This window comes from Rattus norvegicus, chromosome 7, assembly GCF_021556685.1.
Source record: "Rattus norvegicus strain SHRSP/BbbUtx chromosome 7, alternate assembly SHRSP_T2T, whole genome shotgun sequence".
Taxonomy (NCBI): Eukaryota; Metazoa; Chordata; class Mammalia; order Rodentia; family Muridae; genus Rattus; species Rattus norvegicus.
The window spans coordinates 124,977,351-124,998,961 of NC_141540.1; the positions used below are offsets into that span (position 1 = coordinate 124,977,351).

At 50.9% G+C, this 21,611-nt stretch overlaps 1 protein-coding gene across 10 annotated transcripts in view; it reads left to right on the plus strand.

Annotated features, from left to right (window-relative positions):
* Parvb (parvin, beta) overlaps positions 1-21,611 on the plus strand; it is an 87,071-nt gene that overhangs the window by 48,758 nt on the left and 16,702 nt on the right. For 6 of the 10 annotated variants that reach the window (NM_001134780.1, XM_087558272.1, XM_087558274.1 and 3 more), the window contains 4 exon segments: positions 11,955-12,095; positions 14,173-14,288; positions 16,892-16,950; positions 21,215-21,234. In NM_001134780.1, the coding sequence (NP_001128252.1) occupies positions 11,955-12,095; positions 14,173-14,288; positions 16,892-16,950; positions 21,215-21,234 (336 nt within the window). 10 annotated transcript variants of the gene reach the window in all.

The window sequence follows — 21,611 nt, forward strand, 5'->3', positions numbered from 1 at the left end:
GAGCAGAGGGCTGGTCTCCAACAGACCCGTGTGAGAGAACATGCCACTGTCCTGACTCGTGCTCCCAGCTTTGCTGTCCCCCCAAGTTCTGTCTGAGGATGATTGAGTGCGTTCTCAGGAGAGATGGGCGGAAGGAAGGATGGTCAGGAAGACAGCCTCACCATCAAATGTTCCTGAGCCTTGCTGAACACTGGCTTCTAGGTCAGCGAGTCATGAAGCAGACATTGATCCACCCTACCCTTCTGGGGCACTCGGTCTGTCTGAGCAGACAGTGACAGATGCTGTGGGTCTCCAGGGTATTTAAAGGCCATATGGGTGCCATTTGGCTAAAGTGGGTGGCCATGTGAAGCACTGGGGTCTGAGCCTCAGGGGGAAATGAGGGCAGAGTGGCCAGAATGGAGAACGAAGTCGGGGCTGAGGAACGGCAGTGCCCTAAATTCACGATGCCTCACCCTAGCTCGGTGATTCATGCCTGTCGTCCTAGCACCTGGGATGCTGAGGCAGGAGGATTGCTAGTTTAAGACTAGCCTAGCCCTCATACCAAAGCTTCTCTCAAAAAGAAAAACAGTGGACGACACAGTCCCAGGACTGGCTCTTACAGGGCTGGGCCTGTCGTGAGCATGTCTTGTGGGCTATGATGTCATCTCTGGCCGCCTTGGTGGCTGGGGTCGGGGGTGAGGCTCTTGAGGTTCCACTGGCTTCTCTTTCTCAGCTGTTTATCGGGTGCCTTGGGCACAGGTCCTGAACAGGTCCTGTTTTTCCTTACCACAGCAGCACAAGGGCAGGCCCAGGGACCCAGCCTCTCCAAATGCCTTTCCATCCAGTGAATACCGATCACTTTACCCTGTTCTTTTGCCCTAATATCCCTCCCCCTTTTCTCTTCTGTCTCTTATGATATCTTTGAAGGTCTTGGGAATCTTGTCCTATAGAAGATGGACCAATGTAGATCACTCGTCTATTTTTCTTTTTTAAAAGTTTATTTATTTTGATTTTAAGTGATGAATGCTTTGCCTGCACAGGTGTCTTGGGTACCACGTGCATGCAGTACTTGTGGCGGCCAGAAGAGGGCATCAGATCCCCCTAGAACTGTAGTTTATGGCCGGTTGCCAGCTGCCCTGTGGATGCAGGGAATTAAACCCAGATCTTCTGAAAGAGCAGCCAGCACTCTTAATGGCTGAGTCATCACTCCAGCCTTGATGTGCTTTCCTTAGTGTTACCGAGTATGCCTTTTTGCCAGGACCAGTGCAGAGCCCATAGCTTCACCTTGCTGTACACGCACAGGGTCAGCCGATAGGGAAGGTCAGATTCTTAGCCAAGGTGATGATTGGCAAAGGAGGGAGTAGTGATATTAGAGGGTGCTGAATGCCTGGGTGGCCGAGGTAGCCTCTCTGGGGAGCTCACAGCCCAGTAGAGTTCCATATCTAACCTCAGAAGCAGAGGGTCTGTGGCCAGGCAAGCAGGGCACAGAGGCTGAGGCAGGTTTGTGGAGCAGGGAGGGAGATGAGATCTAGAATTTGGCTGGGCTGGGAAGATAGACAGGGTCAGACCTGGTAGACACGGGCTTTTCTTCCATGTCTATCACAAGAGCTACTGGGGGTTTGAACAAGATCATACCATGATCTGTGTTTACAAAGGTCACTTAGGTTTCTGGGTGCAGAGTGGATAGGATGGGGGTTTGGGGTCGGAGCGGGGCGAGACTCAGGGAGCTGTTTGCCAAGCAACCAGGCTTCAGAAATGGCTCTAGCCGAGTGGAATGCAGACATAGACAGGTATTTTGGAGAGTAAAGCTGCCATAGGAATGGAGCATGGAGGCCAGAGATATGGACTGAGCAGCTAGTGAATGATGGGTGAAGATTTGGGGAGTCTGTCTGTGTGGAGCCTGCTGCCGAGAGCAGCCACCCAGAGGTGATGTTTAGCACAGCAGAACCAACCGTTCCCTGGAGAGGGGTTCCAAACTCCTCAGTGGGCTGAATACCGAATGATCAAGAGTGAATGTGGATGTTTGGTTAAGAACCCTCAAATCCAGAACTTTCAAATAAGGTTTTGTGGTTCAAGAATCAAGCTGGAGGGTCAGTAAGATGCTTGAAGGGTGCTTGCCCTAAGCTGACGGCCTTTGATACCTGAGATCTCTCTGGTGTAAGGGGAGAACTGACTTCCGAAAGCTAACCTTTGGTTTTCACGTGTATGCTGCTGTGTGCATGCCTGCAAACACAGGCTCTCCCACACCTAATACATTCGTTAATTTGAGGTGGGAGGTTGAGGCATGGTTTCTCTGTGTGGCCCTGACTGTCCTGGAACTTGCTCTAGACACCGGACTAGCCTGGAACTCCGAGATCCGCCTGCCTCTGCCTCCAGAGTGCTGGGATTAAAGGTGTGTGCAACTATTGCCCAATTAATAATTAGATTTAAAGGATGCAGCTGGACCGTGAGGATGGTTTTGAAGATGCCATTGTGGTTTTGTGGTGAAACGTTGGAGCTCAACTTTGCTCTTTGATATTCTCCTACGGGCACTCGTGTGCCAGAAACCTTGGTAAACACATACTCGGCTCCATCTGCTGCCAGCTGCTTACCACATGTTCAGATTGAGCATCTGAGATGATGGACCCCCAAGTGAGGCCAAGGCAGCACGATGAGCTCTGAATGGTGTGTCACAAGGTCACAATGGATGGTGAGGCTACCCCGGGTGGTCCACTCGCTTCTTCTCCAGAGCTTTGAGCGAGGCACTATTCTGACTCTTGGACCTGGTGATTGAGATGGTGGTGGCAAGGCTTGAGTGTGTGTGTGTGTGTGTGTGTGTGTGTTTGCATGTGTGTACACAGGTGCATGTATGCATGTATGTGTGTATGAGTGGAGGTCAGAGGTCATTGTTAGATGTCTTTGCCATCCACCTTATTTCTTGAGACATGGTCTCTCACTGGACCTGAAGTTCACCAGTTTGGCAAAATTAACTGGCCAGTGAGCTCTAGGGAGCCTCCTGTCTCCACCTTTGCAGCCGGGAATACAGGTGGGCACTGCCACACCCAGACTTTCCTCTTGGAGCTGAGTTCAGATATTTTTGAGCCACCTGACTTGGGTGCTGGAATCTGAACTTGGTCCTCGTGACTGAGCAGCAAGCACTCTCAGCCTCTGACCCTGCCTCCCCCATACACACACACTCACCATAGCAAAGCTGTTTCATGGGAGCAATCCCTCCGGGCGGTGCCACCTCTCATCATTGCTGGACGACTTCTGGCTTTGCGTCTACTGGCCGTGGTTGGTCGCCATCAATTGACCAGCCTCCATCTTTGAGAGGCAGGCAGGTGTTGGTGACCTCTTGGGCTCATCTTTTTTGGTTCCACCTTCTGCTTGCCCGGCCTGAAGTCGAAACCGCTGTGACTCGCATTCAGTTGCTCCTCCAGGCCCTGTCCTGCGAGGCTCGATGCTTGCCCGGGGCTCTGCTTCCTTTGTATTGTGAAGTGGTTGTTATTCCCTCTCATTTGAATATCTCCAGTCGGTACTTGAAAGAAGCAGCTTGTAAGCCTCTTGTGTGGAGTGGGTTGGACAGAGAAAAGGACAGTGGGGAGAGCATTGGAGGCTGAGAGGATGTCCGCGTATCCTTTGCCCGGCCGTGTGGGCAACAGTGGTACCTCACGAGGCCCCGAGACCAGAGATCCCAGGAGTGACCTTGATGGAAGCAGTGACCTCTTGGTGGCTCTGATGTAAGCAGAGACAGAGCAAATAAAGTGGCGTTGGCTGAACAACAGGGCCAAGCTGATTTCAGTGGTGGAGCCAGGACTGGTCAGGATGACGGGGGCAGCCAGAAGTCCGGTGAGATCAGCATGTGGGACCCTGAGGAGTGTGTGGGAGTAGGAGGAGGAAGCATTCTTTACTTATTTGAATTATATTTTTTTGCATGTGTGTCTACATGTGAATGTAGGTGTGTGTCATGGTGCACACCTGGAGGTCAGAAGACAACTCAGGTGTCATTTCTCCTTCCTCTGTGTGTGAGGCAGGGTTTCTTCGCTTACTTTTGCTCCCTCCAGGATAGATGGCTCATCAGCCTTAGGGGCTTCTCCTGTTTGCGCCTTGATTCTTGCTCCTAAAGGACACAGATGTATGTGCACAGATGTATGCTGGGACACAGATGTATGCTGGGACACAGATGTGTGCTGGGACACAGATGTGTGCTGGGACACAGATGTATGCTGGGACACAGATGTGTGCTGGGACACAGATGTATGCTGGGGCACAGATGTGTGCTGGGACACAGATGTGTGCTGGGACACAGATGTATGGTGGGACACAGATGTATGGTGGGACACAGATGTATGGTGGGACACAGATGTGTGTTGGGACACAGATGTATGCTGGGACACAGATGTATGCACACAGATGTATGCTGGGACACAGATGTATGCTGGGACACAGATGTATGGTGGGGCACAGATGTATGCTGGGACACAGATGTATGCTGGGACACAGATGTATGGTGGGGCACAGATGTATGGTGGGGCACAGATGTATGCTGGGACACAGATGTATGCTGGGACACAGATGTATGCTGGGACACAGATGTATGGTGGGACACAGATGTATGCTGGGACACAGATGTGTGCTGGGACACAGATGTATGCTGGGACACAGATGTGTGCTGGGACACAGATGTATGGTGGGACACAGATGTATGCTGGGACACAGATGTATGCTGGAACACAGATGTATGCTGGGACACAGATGTATGCTGGGACACAGATGTGTGCTGGGACACAGATGTGTGCTGGGACACAGATGTATGCTGGGACACAGATGTATGCACACAGATGTATGCTGGGACACAGATGTATGGTGGGACACAGATGTATGCTGGGACACAGATGTATGCGCACAGATGTATGGTGGGACACAGATGTATGGTGGGACACAGATGTATGGTGGGACACAGATGTATGGTGGGACACAGATGTATGGTGGGACACAGATGTGTGCTGGGACACAGATGTGTGCTGGGACACAGATGTATGGTGGGGCACAGATGTATGGTGGGGCACAGATGTATGCTGGGACACAGATGTATGCTGGGACACAGATGTATGCTGGGACACAGATGTATGCTGGGACACAGATGTGTGCTGGGACACAGATGTATGCTGGGACACAGATGTATGCTGGGACACAGATGTATGCACACAGATGTATGCTGGGACACAGATGTATGCTGGGACACAGATGTATGCTGGGACACAGATGTATGCTGGGACACAGATGTATGCGCACAGATGTATGGTGGGACACAGATGTGTGCTGGGACACAGATGTATGGTGGGACACAGATGTATGCTGGGACACAGATGTATGGTGGGACAAAGATGTATGGTGGGACACAGATGTGTGCTGGGACACAGATATATGCTGGGACACAGATCTATGCTGGGACACAGATGTATGCTGGGACACAGATGTATGCTGGGACACAGATCTATGCTGGGACACAGATGTGTGCTGGGACACAGATGTATGCTGGGACACAGATGTATGCTGGGACACAGATGTATGGTAGGACACAGATGTGTGCTGGGACACAGATGTATGGTGGGACACAGATGTATGGTGGGACACAGATGTATGGTGGGACACAGATGTGTGCTGGGACACAGATGTATGGTGGGGCACAGATGTATGCTGGGACACAGATGTATGCTGGGACACAGATGTATGCACACAGATGTATGCTGGGACACAGATGTGTGCTGGGACACAGATGTATGCTGGGACACAGATGTATGCTGGGACACAGATGTATGCACAGATGTATGCTGGGACACAGATGTATGCGCACAGATGTATGCTGGGACACAGATGTATGCGCACAGATGTATGCTGGGACACAGATGTATGCGCACAGATGTATGCTGGGACACAGATGTATGGTGGGACACAGATGTATGGTGGGGCACAGATGTATGCTGGGACACAGATGTATGCACAGATGTGTGTTGGGACACAGATGTATGCTGGGACACAGATGTATGCACACAGATGTATGCTGGGACACAGATGTATGCTGGGACACAGATGTATGGTGGGGCACAGATGTATGCTGGGACACAGATGTATGCTGGGACACAGATGTATGGTGGGGCACAGATGTATGGTGGGGCACAGATGTATGCTGGGACACAGATGTATGCTGGGACACAGATGTATGCTGGGACACAGATGTATGGTGGGACACAGATGTATGCTGGGACACAGATGTGTGCTGGGACACAGATGTATGCTGGGACACAGATGTGTGCTGGGACACAGATGTGTGCTGGGACACAGATGTATGCTGGGACACAGATGTATGCACACAGATGTATGCTGGGACACAGATGTATGGTGGGACACAGATGTGTGCTGGGACACAGATGTGTGCTGGGACACAGATGTATGCTGGGACACAGATGTATGCACACAGATGTATGCTGGGACACAGATGTATGGTGGGACACAGATGTATGCTGGGACACAGATGTATGCGCACAGATGTATGGTGGGACACAGATGTATGGTGGGACACAGATGTATGGTGGGACACAGATGTATGGTGGGACACAGATGTATGGTGGGACACAGATGTGTGCTGGGACACAGATGTGTGCTGGGACACAGATGTATGGTGGGGCACAGATGTATGGTGGGGCACAGATGTATGCTGGGACACAGATGTATGCTGGGACACAGATGTATGCTGGGACACAGATGTATGCTGGGACACAGATGTGTGCTGGGACACAGATGTATGCTGGGACACAGATGTATGCTGGGACACAGATGTATGCACACAGATGTATGCTGGGACACAGATGTATGCTGGGACACAGATGTATGCTGGGACACAGATGTATGCTGGGACACAGATGTATGCGCACAGATGTATGGTGGGACACAGATGTGTGCTGGGACACAGATGTATGGTGGGACACAGATGTATGCTGGGACACAGATGTATGGTGGGACAAAGATGTATGGTGGGACACAGATGTGTGCTGGGACACAGATATATGCTGGGACACAGATCTATGCTGGGACACAGATGTATGCTGGGACACAGATGTATGCTGGGACACAGATCTATGCTGGGACACAGATGTGTGCTGGGACACAGATGTATGCTGGGACACAGATGTATGCTGGGACACAGATGTATGCTGGGACACAGATGTGTGCTGGGACACAGATGTATGCTGGGACACAGATGTATGCTGGGACACAGATGTATGGTGGGACACAGATGTGTGCTGGGACACAGATGTATGGTGGGGCACAGATGTATGCTGGGACACAGATGTATGCTGGGACACAGATGTATGCACACAGATGTATGCTGGGACACAGATGTGTGCTGGGACACAGATGTATGCTGGGACACAGATGTATGCTGGGACACAGATGTATGCACAGATGTATGCTGGGACACAGATGTATGCGCACAGATGTATGCTGGGACACAGATGTATGCGCACAGATGTATGCTGGGACACAGATGTATGCGCACAGATGTATGCTGGGACACAGATGTATGGTGGGACACAGATGTATGGTGGGGCACAGATGTATGCTGGGACACAGATGTATGCACAGATGTATGCTGGGACACAGATGTATGGTGGGGCACAGATGTATGGTGGGACACAGATGTATGCTGGGACACAGATGTATGCTGGGACACAGATGTATGCACACAGATGTATGGTGGGACACAGATGTATGGTGGGACACAGATGTATGGTGGGGCACAGATGTATGCTGGGACACAGATGTATGCACAGATGTATGCTGGGACACAGATGTATGCACAGATGTATACTGGGACACAGATGTATGTGCACAGATGTATGCTGGGACACAGATGTATGCACAGATGTATGCTGGGACACAGATGTACGCGCACGTGCATGGACACATCTGGCCTTTTGTATTCTTGGGATGGAACTCAGTTTCCCACACTTCACAGAGCAGGCGTGTCGCTTGCTGAGTCCCGTCCCCGGCCTGAGGAGATGTTTCAAGTGGAGGACATGGGCCTTTGGACTTGGAAGTGTGGCATTCATCAAGGCTGAGCCATCAGAGCACCGAGAAGAGCTCCTGTTCTTGAGAAGGAGTGCTGGGGACAGCTGGGGATCCCTGTGGCAGGGCTGGGCTTTACCTCAAGGCGGTGGGCTGGGTGGAGTGCCCTTGTAGGATACTTAGGGGCTCCTGGGCTAGCTGGTACTCACTGGAACACCTTTAGCCCTTTTGAGGTACGCTTTCACCCCCAGTTGCATGCTGTGCTCTAGGGTCACCTTAACCTTTCTCTGTCTCTTCTGTGTCGGAAGATGACACATCCGCCGTCCCAACCAGATCAATGTGTGGTTGATATTCAGAGAACTCTCTCTTCCCTGCTTTGTAGAGTTACTGCATCATGGACGCTTAGGGGTGCAAGGCCAGCTTTCTGGGGCTAGGTCATATCCCCTAATCCCACGTTCATATATTGACGTCAGTGCTGGCTAGTTTTCATGTCCACTGACTCTGGCTGGACTCATCTGAGAGAAGGTGCTTCTACAAGATTGGACTGTAGGCAAGACTACTGGGCAGTGGTGCACAACCTGTGGGTTGTGACCCCTCCGGCAAACGTCTAGCTCCAAAAATATTCACATTGTGATTCATAACAGTGGCAAAATCACAGCTATGAGGTAGCCATGAAAATAATGTTGTGGTTGGGGGTTGGAAGTCACTACCACAGGAGGAACGGCATAAAACGTTGCAGCATTAGAGAGGGTAAGGACCACTGCTTTAGGACACTTTCTTAATTAGTGAGTGAGACCACCCCTGGGCTGGTGGCCCTGGCTTCTATAAGAAAGCAGAACTCGGGAGGCAGAGACAGGCAGATCTCTGTGCGTTTAAGGCCAGCCTGGTCTACAGAGTGAGTTCTAGAGCAGCCAGGATTATGTAATGTCTTGAAAGAAAGAGAGAGAGAGAGAAAGAGAGAAAGAGAGGAAGAGAGAGAGAGAGAGAGAGAGAGAGAGAGAGAGAGGGAGGAAGGAAAGGAAGGAAGGAAAGGAAGGAAGGAAGAAAAGAAGGAAGAAGAGAAAAGAAGAGAAGAGAAAAGAAAAGAAAAAAAGAAGGGCGAGTAAACCATAAGGAACACCCCTCAATGGTCTCTGCATCTGCACCTGCCTCCAGGTTCCTGCCCTGTTTGAATTCCTTCCCCGACTGCCATTGAGGGTAGACTATGACTGGGATGTATCTCGAAATAAACCTTTTCCTCTGGTGCTGCTTTTGGGCGCGGTGTTTCACCACGGCGATAATATAACAGTCTTAACTAAGACATCGCCCTAACTCTCAGACCTTAGAATGTGGCTGCATTTAGAGACACATTTCAAGGAAGTAATCGATTTGGAACGAGGTGGTAATGATGCCAGTGTGACTAGGGCCCTTAGGAGAAGAGACTGGATGGGGAAGTGCTGCACACCCAACCCCAGCACTTGAGATGCTCAGGCAGGAAGACCCAGAGTTCAAGGCCAGCCTCAGCTACATAGGGAGACCCTGACTCATAAAAAACATGTGTGGGTGGGAGCTTAGGACACAGCTGTACACAGTGGGGACAGTCATGTGGGGACACGGAGAGAAGCCACGGGAAGAAAACAGCCAACGCCTTGTCTCAGACCTCGGACCTCAGAGCTGGGAGGAGCCCCTGTAGGCCACTGCTCTGCTCTTCCCCAAAGCTCTCAGTTTCTTCCCCTTCTCTGCCTCCTCCTGGTCATTCCAGGTGACATGGCTGGTGGCAAGGGACAAGAGGGCGTTCTGGATTCTCTTTGACCTTCCTTCCCTGTTTCCTTCCCCGATGCTCTGCTTTGCTCGATGCCCTTTGGTTGCTGCACCCCTGTGGGCGTGGCTTGCTGTGTATTTTCTTGTTGTTCCCACATGTAGCTGTGGGTGTCCCTGTGACACAGGTGACAGGTAGTGAGAATCCATGGACGCAGGCACTCCTATCCCCAGAGGCAGCGTGGGATCACCAGTGTTTTTCTCCCTCACGCTCACCTCTGCCCAAACTGTCACGTGTCTCTTTACTGTCCTCAATTGTCACATCCATCTGTCTCCCCAGTTAGGGCCTCTCTTGTTCATGCTTTCCCAGCACCTAGGCTAGCCCAGTAGCTGTTTGTGTAGTGAACGTGTGTGGTGGCAAGGCTGTCCTGTGTGTGGTAGATGGTCATGTGCCATCTCACCCTGAGGACTGCAGAAGAGCTGGCCCTGCCAACTGCAGGAGCCAGAAATCGGGGGACAAGAACGCTGAAGTCCTGGGCCCAGTTAAAATGTGTCGGGCAGAGCTTTGTGTGACCTCAGGGGGGGTTCACGATCTCAGTGACAATGGGGCTGATGGCAGCCATGCATCCTTGGCTAAGGACGCTGTAATCACACTCTAGAAAATTGCCTGCAGTCACCCCGGGTCTGAGCCTTTGCTGGTTGGCAGAGGAGACCTGTCAGGAAACATCGCATCTTGGAATTAAAGACTAAGGGGGAACAGGGCTCCCTACTTTGAGCTTGAGCCCCCGGAGCGCTGGCTGCTGTATCTGTGGCTACCTGCTCTCACCTGCTGCCTCCCCCACTCCCGAAGGGAATTGAAGGCGGCTGGGTCTCGTCCAGGTAATTGAATTCCGAGTGAATGTGACAGTTCTCACCAGAGCTCTTCCTGCTTGCTCTTAGAAATGACACAGTCACAAACTCGGCAAATCTCCAATCAAACTTCATACGGTGTGAAAATGTTAGAGCCGGGAGAAGGGGAGACTGTGAGCGCCTGTGAGTGCAGGGAGGCAGCGCTAAGATTTTCTTATTGTGTTAATGAAAATCCGCAGGGTAGGACACCACTGACACCTTCCCCTACTCACACCCTCGGGGCATCAGTCACCCCAGGAACCTCCTCTTCTGCACCCCCGACTGCATCTTTTGCTTTAAAATTATTACCAATAGTAGGGGTACTGTATGGTGTAGGGGGAGTGTGTGTGTATGTGTAGGGGTCCGATGACAACCTTTTGAGACAGGGTTTCACTATGTAACCCTGACAGACCCAGAGTTGGCTATGTTGTTCGGGCTGACCTGGAACTCACAGAAATCCACCTCTGTAAGTTTTGTTTTGTTTTGTTTTGTTTTTGAGAATTTCATACATGAGTACTATCTTATACCATTTCTACCTTCCCGTGTCCCCCAGTCCCTCTCAAGTTCATGACTACTTCTTTATTATTTTTATCCCTCCTCTATCTCTGTCTGTCTGTCTGTCTCTCTGTCTTTCTGTCTGTCTGTCTGTCTCTCTTTGTGTGTGTGTGTGTGTGTATGTGCATGTGCACGTGCATGTAACATAATGACTCCATTTTCTGCTGTTCATGTGTGTGTGCATTCAAGGCTGACCACTTGGTGTTGAATAACCAGTTAGGGGCTCCATCTCCCGGGAGAAGACTGGTATTCCTTCTCTCAGCAGCCTGTGGCTCTACACCTGGGGGGAGGGGTTGAGGCATCTCCATCCGTGTTGTCATGTCAGCTGGTGCTGTCACGGTCAGGTCTCAGCCATGAGGTTGCGGTTTCATAGGTCCAGCTTTCCAGGCAAATCTAAAAGGTACCAGCTAACAGCAGGCCAGAGGCCAAACTTTGAGCCATCTCTCTCCGTCTACCGAGGCTTCTGGTGCTTGGCTGTCACCATACTTGGTCTCCCCAGCTACATCTTGAAGGATTCTTTTCCATTTCTTGCACATAAGCTGTTCCCTGCCTTCAACCTTGCTTCCCCTTCACTTGCAGTGTAACTTTCTCTCAGTAGAAATGGCCTCCCAAGTCCAGAGCTTCCCGGCTCAGCACAGCACTACTGGCCCAGGGGTTTGGGCTAAGAGGCTGGATCCCTACTGCCCCTGCTCCAGCCCCTCCCGCTCTGACACTGTGCCTAATGACAAGTGTCCTTGTCTCCACAGAAAAGCTGGCACACTGCAAGCTGAATGTGGCAGAGGTGACGCAGTCTGAGATCGGGCAGAAGCAGAAGTTGCAGACAGTTCTGGAAGCCGTGCAAGACCTGCTCCGGCCCCACGGCTGGCCGCTGCGTTGGAATGTGGACTGTGAGTGGCCTCTGTGTGGGGAGGGACTGTTGGAGGCGTCATCTGTCATTGATCATCCCAGGTAGTCTTGTGATTAAGAATCAATGTACCCTCTCGATCTGTTCTGCCAGAGGCCAGTGGCAGAAGAGAGGTCTGGGGAAGCTATTCTGGGGAGCACCCAGTTACGGGCACAATCATATACCAACGCACGGTGCTCCCCACCCCGACCGTCTGTCCTTCAGAGGTACAGCTCTAGGATTTATTTTGTGTGGGTCCGAGTGCACGTGTATGGAGGTCAGAGGTCAACCTCAGAACCATGCACCTCGTTTGTTGTGAGACAGGGTCTCTCATTGAGACCTGCAGCTCACCAGCGGTGAGGTGGGGCTGGCCAGCAAGCTCAGGATCCTTCCACTGCCAACTCTCCAGTGCTGGGATTACTAGGGCGTGGCACCACAGTTGGCTTGTTTTAACTCCAACTTGAGTCCTCATGCTTGCGTGGCAGGATTTTATGAACTTGAGTCATCTTCCCAGGCCTTGTTTTGATTTTGAGAGTCTCATGTAGCCCAGGCTAGCCTTGGACTCAATATGTAGCCAAGGCTGGCCCTGAATTCCAGATTCTCCTGTCTCTACCTTCTGAATGCTGGGATTATGTCTAGCCCAAGGAATTCTTGTTGGGACTTGCCACCAAATACCCAGTACAGTTACACAAAGTGAACCTATTTGGGGGTGGCCCACTGAGGTAGATGCCCAAGAGGTCATGATAGCTCAGGAATGTCACTTGTCAGTTGGCTTGAGGGGGTTGTGTCATCACAGAGGGAGCAGGAAGGGATGAGATGACTAAAAAGGTGATGGCTTCTGTCCTGTTTATGTCCCTACCTCCTCTGTCGCTTTGCACAGCAGGTATGATGTGGTAGGATGCCAGAGACTGCCCTTTCAGGGCCAGGTTTCCGGGGACTGCATAGGGAGCCCAGGTCTTGGCTATGGGGATGGAAGAAATCTGCCCCTGCTTTCTTGGCATAACTTTGGGTTGACCCATCTTTCTTCCCCAGCTGCTGGGGCTGTGGGTAGGAGATGTCCCACCAGCTGCAAATCCCTCCAAAGGTGTACTCCAACCCAGTCTGAAATTTTACATTCGGGGAGTCAGGGCAGACAGCCAGGACTGACTGCAGCCTAGAGCAGTCCCTATCCTTGTCACCCATCCCCATGGGGGCTGCCGATTGCCTAGCAGCAGAAGTTAGCCCATTGTCAATGATAATGACATGTGTTATTATGGTGGGTGTGTGACTGTGACGTGTCCTTCTCTCTGTAACCTGCCATTCTCTTCAAAAGACGCAGTGCTCTTAAACGTGGTTTCAGGGCCTGGCATGGTGTCACACACCTTTAATCTTTGCCCTCAGGAGTCTGAGGCAGGTGAATCACTGTGAGTTTCAGGCCAGCTGATGTAGGCCAGCCAGGGTTATATAGTAAGACCCTGCTGTAAAACAGACAAACAAACAAACAAAACAAAAAAAATAAAACCACGGTTGTCAAGTTGCCTTGTAGCAACCAGAATGGGACAGAGACAAGTCAGGCATCGGCAGGCAGAAGCCCCTTATCATCCCTGTGTATCTGGAGTCTCTTTGTCCTTCCCTAGAGGTCCCCTTAAGGAGCTGGAGAGGTGGCTCAGCAGTTAAGAGCACTGACTGAGGGGTTGGGGATTTAGCTCAGTGGTAGAGCGCTTGCCTAGGAAGCGCAAGGCCCTGGGTTCGGTCCCCAGCTCCGAAAAAAAGAAAAGAAAAAAAAAAAAGAGCACTGATTGCTCTTCCAGAGGTCCTGAGTTCAATTCTCAGCAACCACATGGTGGCTCACAACCATCTGTAATGGGATCCAACCTCCCGCTTCTGGTGTGTCTGAAGAGAATGGCAGTGTACTCATAAAATAAATAAATAAATAAATAAATAAATAAATAAATAAATAAATAAATAAATAAATAAATAAAGTCTTAAAGAGAGAGAGAGAGAGAGAGAGAGAGAGAGAGAGAGAGACCCTTGCGATGCGTGCCTTGCTCTCTACAGCTTCTGACTCGAGGCCTCTGTTTCCTTCCCTCTCCATCCCAAAGCTATCCACGGGAAGAACCTGGTGTCCATTCTGCACCTCCTCGTCTCCCTGGCCATGCACTTCAGGGCCCCCATCCACCTTCCTGAACACGTCACCGTGCAGGTGGTGGTCGTCCGGGTGAGTACGCTGGGCCGTCTCGTCGCCCATCTCCGCCAGCCGAGGCAAGCTGACTTTTTTTCTCCTTACGGTTTTTCAGCTTTTTTCTCCCCTGCATCCCGAGAGCCTACCTTTTATTTTCCGCTCTTGACAAAATGCATACCTCACCCTGGTTCTCGGAGAAATGATTGGAGCGGGAACAATGGCGTTGATTTCAAGAGCGGCACACGGGTGTTGAGGTTTAATTTCCCAGATTTCTGGAGACAGCGTTCATTTCTCTCCAGAGCCACCGAGTCGGAATTCAATCCCCTTGAATGTGCTTATTACTCACTGGAGGAGGCTGTGACCGGCAGAATGAAATCGACGCCCAAATTAAAGGCTCTCCACATTGGCTCTGTATTATAAGCCATCATCTCCCATTATCTCTTTTTTTTAAGGTTCATTTCTCTTGATTTACTCAGAGAAGGGAGCCAGGACCTGGGGTCCTGTTAATGGGGGTGGGAGGCAGGAGTGGATCTGCTGTGTGTACTGTTGTGTGCTTTAGTGTTCGAGCACACAGGTGGGCCACACTTGGCACAGTTTCACCAGGAATCATGTATTAAGCACCTACTGGATGCCAGACATGGGCCTGAACTGCTGGGGACCCTGAGTGAGGATAACCCGTTTTGGCCCGGAAGAACCATCCTATCTGCCAAAGGGCTGCGGTCACATTTGGGACCTGTAGGTCGGTGTTTATGCGTCTGGAGACACTCAGCTACATTCTGTTCTCTGAATTTTTAACTTATCTGTTTTGTGGTCTGTGGTCCACGGAGACCTGGCTGAGCCTGTGTTTTCTGAAGCCATTCCGACCTCTCCACTGCCTTGGGAACTTAGTGGTCCCCTGCTGGGAAAGCCCTGTCTGACATTAAGCGGAAGGTCACCTGCCATTTCTCCCTGCTTCCTTCCCAATCAGGATGTTTGTGGTCAGCGAGAGTGACGCAGACTCAGGGGGACCATTCCTGCGGCCCTAGTCTTGGCTTCTGGCTCATAGGCAGCGGGCCGGGAGAGGCTTCCCAAGGACACATGGGAAAACGGTTCCTAAACCTACCTACGTCAGCCCAGGCCTCAAGAGTACTGAGCGGCCTCACCATCTGGGTATTTTCTTTCAGTCTTACACGCTGGTCCAAGACAAGCTTGGGTTTTTGGAAAATCTGACTGCCCCTGCAAGCCCCCTCCAGCATACCGTGCCTTGACTGCACTTCCTGGGCTGTCTACACTGAGCCCAAAGTAGAAGAAACTGGGCAAGGAGGTCCAGCTAGATAGCAGCTTCTCAGTCCCCCAGTCCCTACTCAGAGCTTCTTTCTGCCTCTCCTGAGGTCCTCTGGACAGTCTGTGTGCTTCCTTGGGTGACCCACCAGCTTATTTGAGATGGGGCAAGGCCAGGCATGTAGCATTTCACGGCTGGAAGGCATGAGAACCAAGCCTTGTTTACCACCCCAGCCCCCCAGCATTGGAAGAAATGGGCAGACCTCTTGATTTCTCAGGGCTTCAGGATCGGCCTATGGACTTGGGATGATGTTGCTAGCCTTTCAATTATCCGTCTCTGAGTTTACCAATGACTTCGCCAATGCCTAGCAATCAACAGGCACCTCATTCATGCTTATGCAAATAAGTGAACCAAATACCCAGAGTCTTCCTTGGTGGGCTCTGTAGAGTGCCAGTTGGAATGAGACTGAGAGTGAGCCACGCCAAAGTCTCCAGCTGCATTTACTTGTTAACAAGGGCCAGACTACCAGATCCCTAGGGCCAGCTCAGGGAAGGGTGAGAGGACTGCCTAGTTAGGAGTCAGGTTCCTGTCTTGTCCCTCAGGTGTTTCAAGTAGGGAGCTGTGGTTGTGGCTACTTTGGCTAGCCTCTGGGAACCCCTGATGTATGTGGGCTGCCCCTGTGTGCCTGCCACAGTTGCTGGGGTGAAGGACCACTAACTAGGGCCTCCGGGTGGCAGGTGGATTTCCTAGCACTGCCAGCTTCAGGAAAGCAGCCCTCTTTGCCCTGTTCTATTTCTCCCTAGGATGGCTGTGTTCAGTGTCCCTGGTTCATGGCCATGGCCCTCTGCTTCTGTTCTTTTCTTTTGGGGTGGCCCATTCACCCCAGCTGCAGAGCTGATCACTATGTGGCCATTCTTAGCTAGCATCGGAAGGCGCGAAGGAAAAGCAGGTTCCGAAGTCCTGGGTAGACATGTTAGGGGGATCTTGTTTGACCAGTTGCCCAAATTTTTCCCCTCTGGAGTCTCCCCAGCATGACTTATGAACTACTCATCTCTCCTGCCTCAACTACAGGATATGGTCTTTATTTGGTGTTTCTTGCTTGGGATCTTTCTCTCAAGTCTCGTTTAGTGACCATATCGCAGGATACCCTGGAGAACAATTTGGGGGTAGTCCCAGGCACTGAAAGGGTCTCCCTTGTGGTCATCTGGAGTATACCTGTCCAGGTGTGGAGTGTACACTGGGGTGTGGTCCTTTCTAAGCTGGCGTCCTGCCCAGGGTCACCCACGAGGGGATTTCCCATGAGATCAATGTGTGTTCTCTACATTGCTCCTGCCCTGTGGTTTGTGTCTTGATGATTTGTCTGCTTTGGGGTTTTCAGAAGCGGGAAGGCCTGCTGCACTCCAGCCACATCTCAGAGGAGCTGACCACGACCACAGAGTAAGTGGATGGCGGCTGCTCCTCAGGGTTCTGTACCTCATGCCAACTGACCCTCAGGGACCCATGCCTCCTGCAAGGCCCCAGGGAGCCTTGGGACATGGGAGCTTGTATTCCTCCATACTCTTTAGTCTTAGTGTGTGATTTCTTTGTGCAAGTACTTGCCTGCCTTCTTTCTCCACACAGTTTCTCCCAGGTTTTCTATGTCAGTCTCTCACCTCAGAGAGTCTCTCGTTCCTAATTTTCCTTATTTTAGGAGGTGAGCTGATGGGATGGGTTAGTCAGAAAAGTGCTCACTGTGTGAGCACGAGGACCCAATCTTCAGCACCAAATTAAAAAACAATTAAAAAACAATTCAGGTACAGGCTTATATATCTATAACCCCATCATGGGGATGACAGAGACAGGGGGATCTTTGGAGCCCATCAGTCAGTGTTTCTAGCCAGACAGTGAGTTTCAAGTTCAATGAGAGACCCTGTCTCAAAAATAAGGCGAAGAGTCAGTCTCTGGCCTGTACATGCACACACACACACACACACACACACACACACACACACACACCACCACCACCACAAACATTATACACAAGTAAAAAAATTGAAAGAATGTCAGGGGTTGCCACGTGTGTTAGCTCAGGATGGCCTCGGAGGCTCAAGCTCACACAGGCCGGTCATTTCCTGCTTTTTCCTGGTCTTTCTCTTCTCTTGTCTATCAACAGTTGCTCTCTTAGAGGGAGGGACCGTGTGACCAGTCAGAACTGTCCTAAGGTGGACACTATTGAGTCCTCTGGTCTCTGAGAAAGCCAGACTTTTCAAAAGCCTAGAGAGACTTGACCTTCTCATAGCCAACCAGATAGCGTACCATGTGTGCGACCCCATGGTACCCCAGAATGGACCCTAGGAACTCAACACCTCTGCTTCTTCTGATGAAATATTTTTCAGTGTTTAAAACATGGACGGTGTCGGCTAGCTCACCAGTTCCATTCGCAGAGATGCTAAGGCCGTGTATTCAGTATAGCCTTCCAGCAGCTGGCTGGTACAGAATCCACTCAGGCATGGCAAGTGGGCTGTCAGATAAGCTGAAGACATGTTCTCTGTGTGTGTGAGTGCATGCGTGCTTGCATGTGTGCATCTGTGTGTGTGTGTGTTCTGGTCCAGGGAAGGGCAGGTAGCTGGGGAGGTAGGGTTGTGTAGGGAGGCAGGCCAATGTGTGTTGTGACAGCACTGTGTGTCTGTGGCTGCAGAAGTGTGAGTTCAGGAATGGAGAGTGGGGTGGGGACTTGGTGGGGACTTGGCCTGTCTCTGGAGACACCACCCCTAAGTCATTGCATCTCCTCATAAGCCCGCACTCAGCCATATGAATGGCTCAGCCAGGCGGTCCTGCTAACCTTGCTGTGGCGGGTCCTGTGATATGTCCGTGAGGGCTTCCCAGAGTCTGGTGGACCAAGGTAGCTTTGTATACTGCCTTTTGTCCTCATGGGTTGAGCTTCCTCTCCAGTTCCTGTCATGTTTTGAGAGGTTGAGTCCCCTCATCCTGGATTCCTGGACCATTTCTTTTTTTCTCTGTGGGTAAGAGTTAAGTCATCTTGGGTCAGAGATTTGAGAAAACAGACTCCACCTTTTGAACAAGTAGTCCAGGGACCTGCACAACTGTGGGAAGCCAAATCTGTCTGTTGCAGTCTGCTTAGGGAGAGGGAGACCAGAGAAGGCAGCAAAAGGTGCTGGGGGCTCCACAATCATTGGGCATCAAAACCTGAAGAAAGAGAGAGAGACAGGGGTTGGTTGATGCAGTCCTAACAGCCCAGCAGCTGTGTCCAGCACTCTGGTGTGTGCACGTTGGAGTTGGTCATGGGAGCAGGGTGCATGCTAACTATGGTTCCTCTGTTCCAGGCCTGGGGAGAGGGGGTCAGGTTGACAAGAAGAAGATTGGGAAGAATGTAAAATCAGGCCCAGGGTGGGGGCTTGGAAAGTTCTGTAACCACAGTGGCTTTTTCAGGGGCAGGAGCATCCTGGAGTCAGGGAGGGAGACACATCTATTGAGCCATTTCTGCTGGATGACATACTGTTCTAGGCAATCAAAGATTGTTCTAGGTAGTCTAAGACTGTTCTAGGTAGACAATGACTGTTCTAGGTAGTCAAAGATTGTTCTAGGTAGACAATGACTGTTCTAGGCAGTCAAAGGTTGTTCTAGGTAGTCAAAGACTGTTCTAGGTAGACAAAGACTGTTATAGGTAGTGAAAGAAGTAGCTGAGGGTTTTTAGATTATTTTTTGTTTGCCTGTCAGCCTCCTCTCTCCCCCCCAACCCCCAGTTTAGGGTTTGTTCTGTCTAACCCACCCCTATTCTTGTGACCAGGGAATGCAGAAGTGATGGTTAGGTTAGCTGTAGCCAAACGATCTTAGTTTACTTTCCATGATTGAAATAAACACCATGACTGTCTTAGGGTTTTATTGCTGTGAAGAGACACCATGACCATGGCAACTCTTGTAAAGGAAAACGTTTAATTGGGGGCTGGCTTAAGGTTTCAGAGGTTTAGCTCAATAATGAGCTAAGACATTCATCAAGGCAGGAAGCCTGACAGTGTGCAGACAGGCATGGTGCTGGAGGACGAGCTCAGAGTTCCACAACTGGATCAGAATGTAGCAAGCAGGAGACTGTGTGTTCCACACTGGATGGAGATTGAGCATAGGAGGCCCCCTCCCAGTGATGTACTTCCTCAAACAAGGCTACACCTCTTAACGGTGCCACTCCCTATGGGCCATGCATACATATGCGTCAATGGGGGCCATACCTATTTAAACTACCATGACCAAAAGCAACTTAGAGAGGACATGGTTTAGCTCAGTTTACAGTTGAAGTCTATCACTGAGGGAAGTCAGGTTGGGATCTCAAGGAAGAAACGTGGAGGCCAAGGCCATGGAGGAATGCTGCTCACTGGCTTGTTCAACCTGCTTTCTCAGACAATACAGGTCACAGTCACAGAGAACCTAAAGGAAAACTAAACTCCAGCAGTGCAAATAGCTTAGTGTCTGACATGTGGGACTCTCTATTTTCTGGGCTCCAAGGAGCCTGGCCAGCTCTACCTCACTTCTCTGCAACATACACAGCTTGTCTCCTCAGCTCACTCTGACTCCATTCCACCCCTGCCAATGTCCTTGGTACTCATCCCATGTACTGGCATTTCTGAAATGCTGTGGTCTTCATGGCCTTCTGGCCTCTCTTCAGGGACTCTAACCCTACCACTTTTTGCCAAGCCTCGGCCTTTCCCCAGGACCCCTTCAATCCTAGGGCTTCTACTGTAGTGGAGGCTGTCCCTTCATCAATGGCCTCATCTGGTCTTTCACAGTGCCAAGCCTCAGCTGTTCTCCATGACCCCTTCCTGCCTTCAAAACCAGCACCACCTCTTACACATTACCAACGTCAGATGCCAGCCCCAGAGGCAGCCTCTGGAACACAGCTTCTGAATGCTGGCCCTGAGGAAACACTTCCCAAATTTCACCTTAATGATGCTGGTCCCTTGTTTATCATGGCTGATCCTTCAGTCCCAGCTGACCAGAGCCACAGATTATCTTTAAAATATCACATAAATACCCCCATAGAGTGTTTGAAGGACTCTTAAAATTCCCTCTGAAACGTCACCAGCCAGGTCTCCCAGCCTATTTTCCAAGTTCTCACAAATTCTCGCTCATCTTTAGCATTCAAATGGCTTTTTCTAGCCCCAAGTTCCTTCCACATCCGCCCTCTATCTCAGTGGTTCTCAACCTCCCTAACACTGCAAACTTTAATACAGTTCCTCATGTTGTGGTGACCCCTAACCATAAAGTTATTTTTCGTTGCTACTTCACAACTGTAATTTTGCTACTGTTATGAATCATAATGTGAATATCTGATATGCGATCCTGGTGAAGTGGTCATTCCACTCCTAGAAGGATTTCAGCTCATAGGTTGAGAAACACTGCTCTATCTGATGGGCGTGGCTGCCAGAGTCCACATGCTCCCGGTTCCCATGATCCATTATGTTTGTCCCCTCCAAATGGTATCCAGGGTGATCACTGTGTCAGGAATGAGGGCAGCTTGCTGTCACTCTTGTGCAGATTATCAGTCACCTGCACACGCCCTTCACCTCTTTGAGGCTAGAGCGGGATGGGGGTGGGGTGTCCATTCCTATTGGGGGCCTTGAGGCTGAGTGCTAGGGTCTGGTTGACTCTACTGGTCCCCCTCATAAGACTTGGTCCAAGTCACCATCTGACCATTTCCTCTTGTTCACAGGATCATGATGGGCCGGTTTGGTAAGTACCCTGGCTTGGGGTGGGACAAGCTGAGACCCCTAGGCACGCACAGTCCAGAAAGCTCTGGAGTTCTCAAGTTTGTGCACGTGAACTTGGGTGGGAGGAGCGAGATTGTAGGGAGGGAGGGGATAGCCTGGAGAAAGTCTCTAGCTTACCCGCAGGGAGGGAGGGAGAAAAGGAGGTAATTACCCAGTCACCTGACCCTGTCTCCTGGGCAAGAGAGGGCAGACAAAGGGATCAAAAACCTGTGGCTTCATTTAAATTCCCAGAGGTGAAGCCTGGCTGCACAGGCTGGGGAGAAGTTTAAGACTGAAAGCTACAGTAGAGTGTTCTCCAGCCAGGCAGGAAGGGGAAAGGCTGTTAGAGGAAAAAATAAA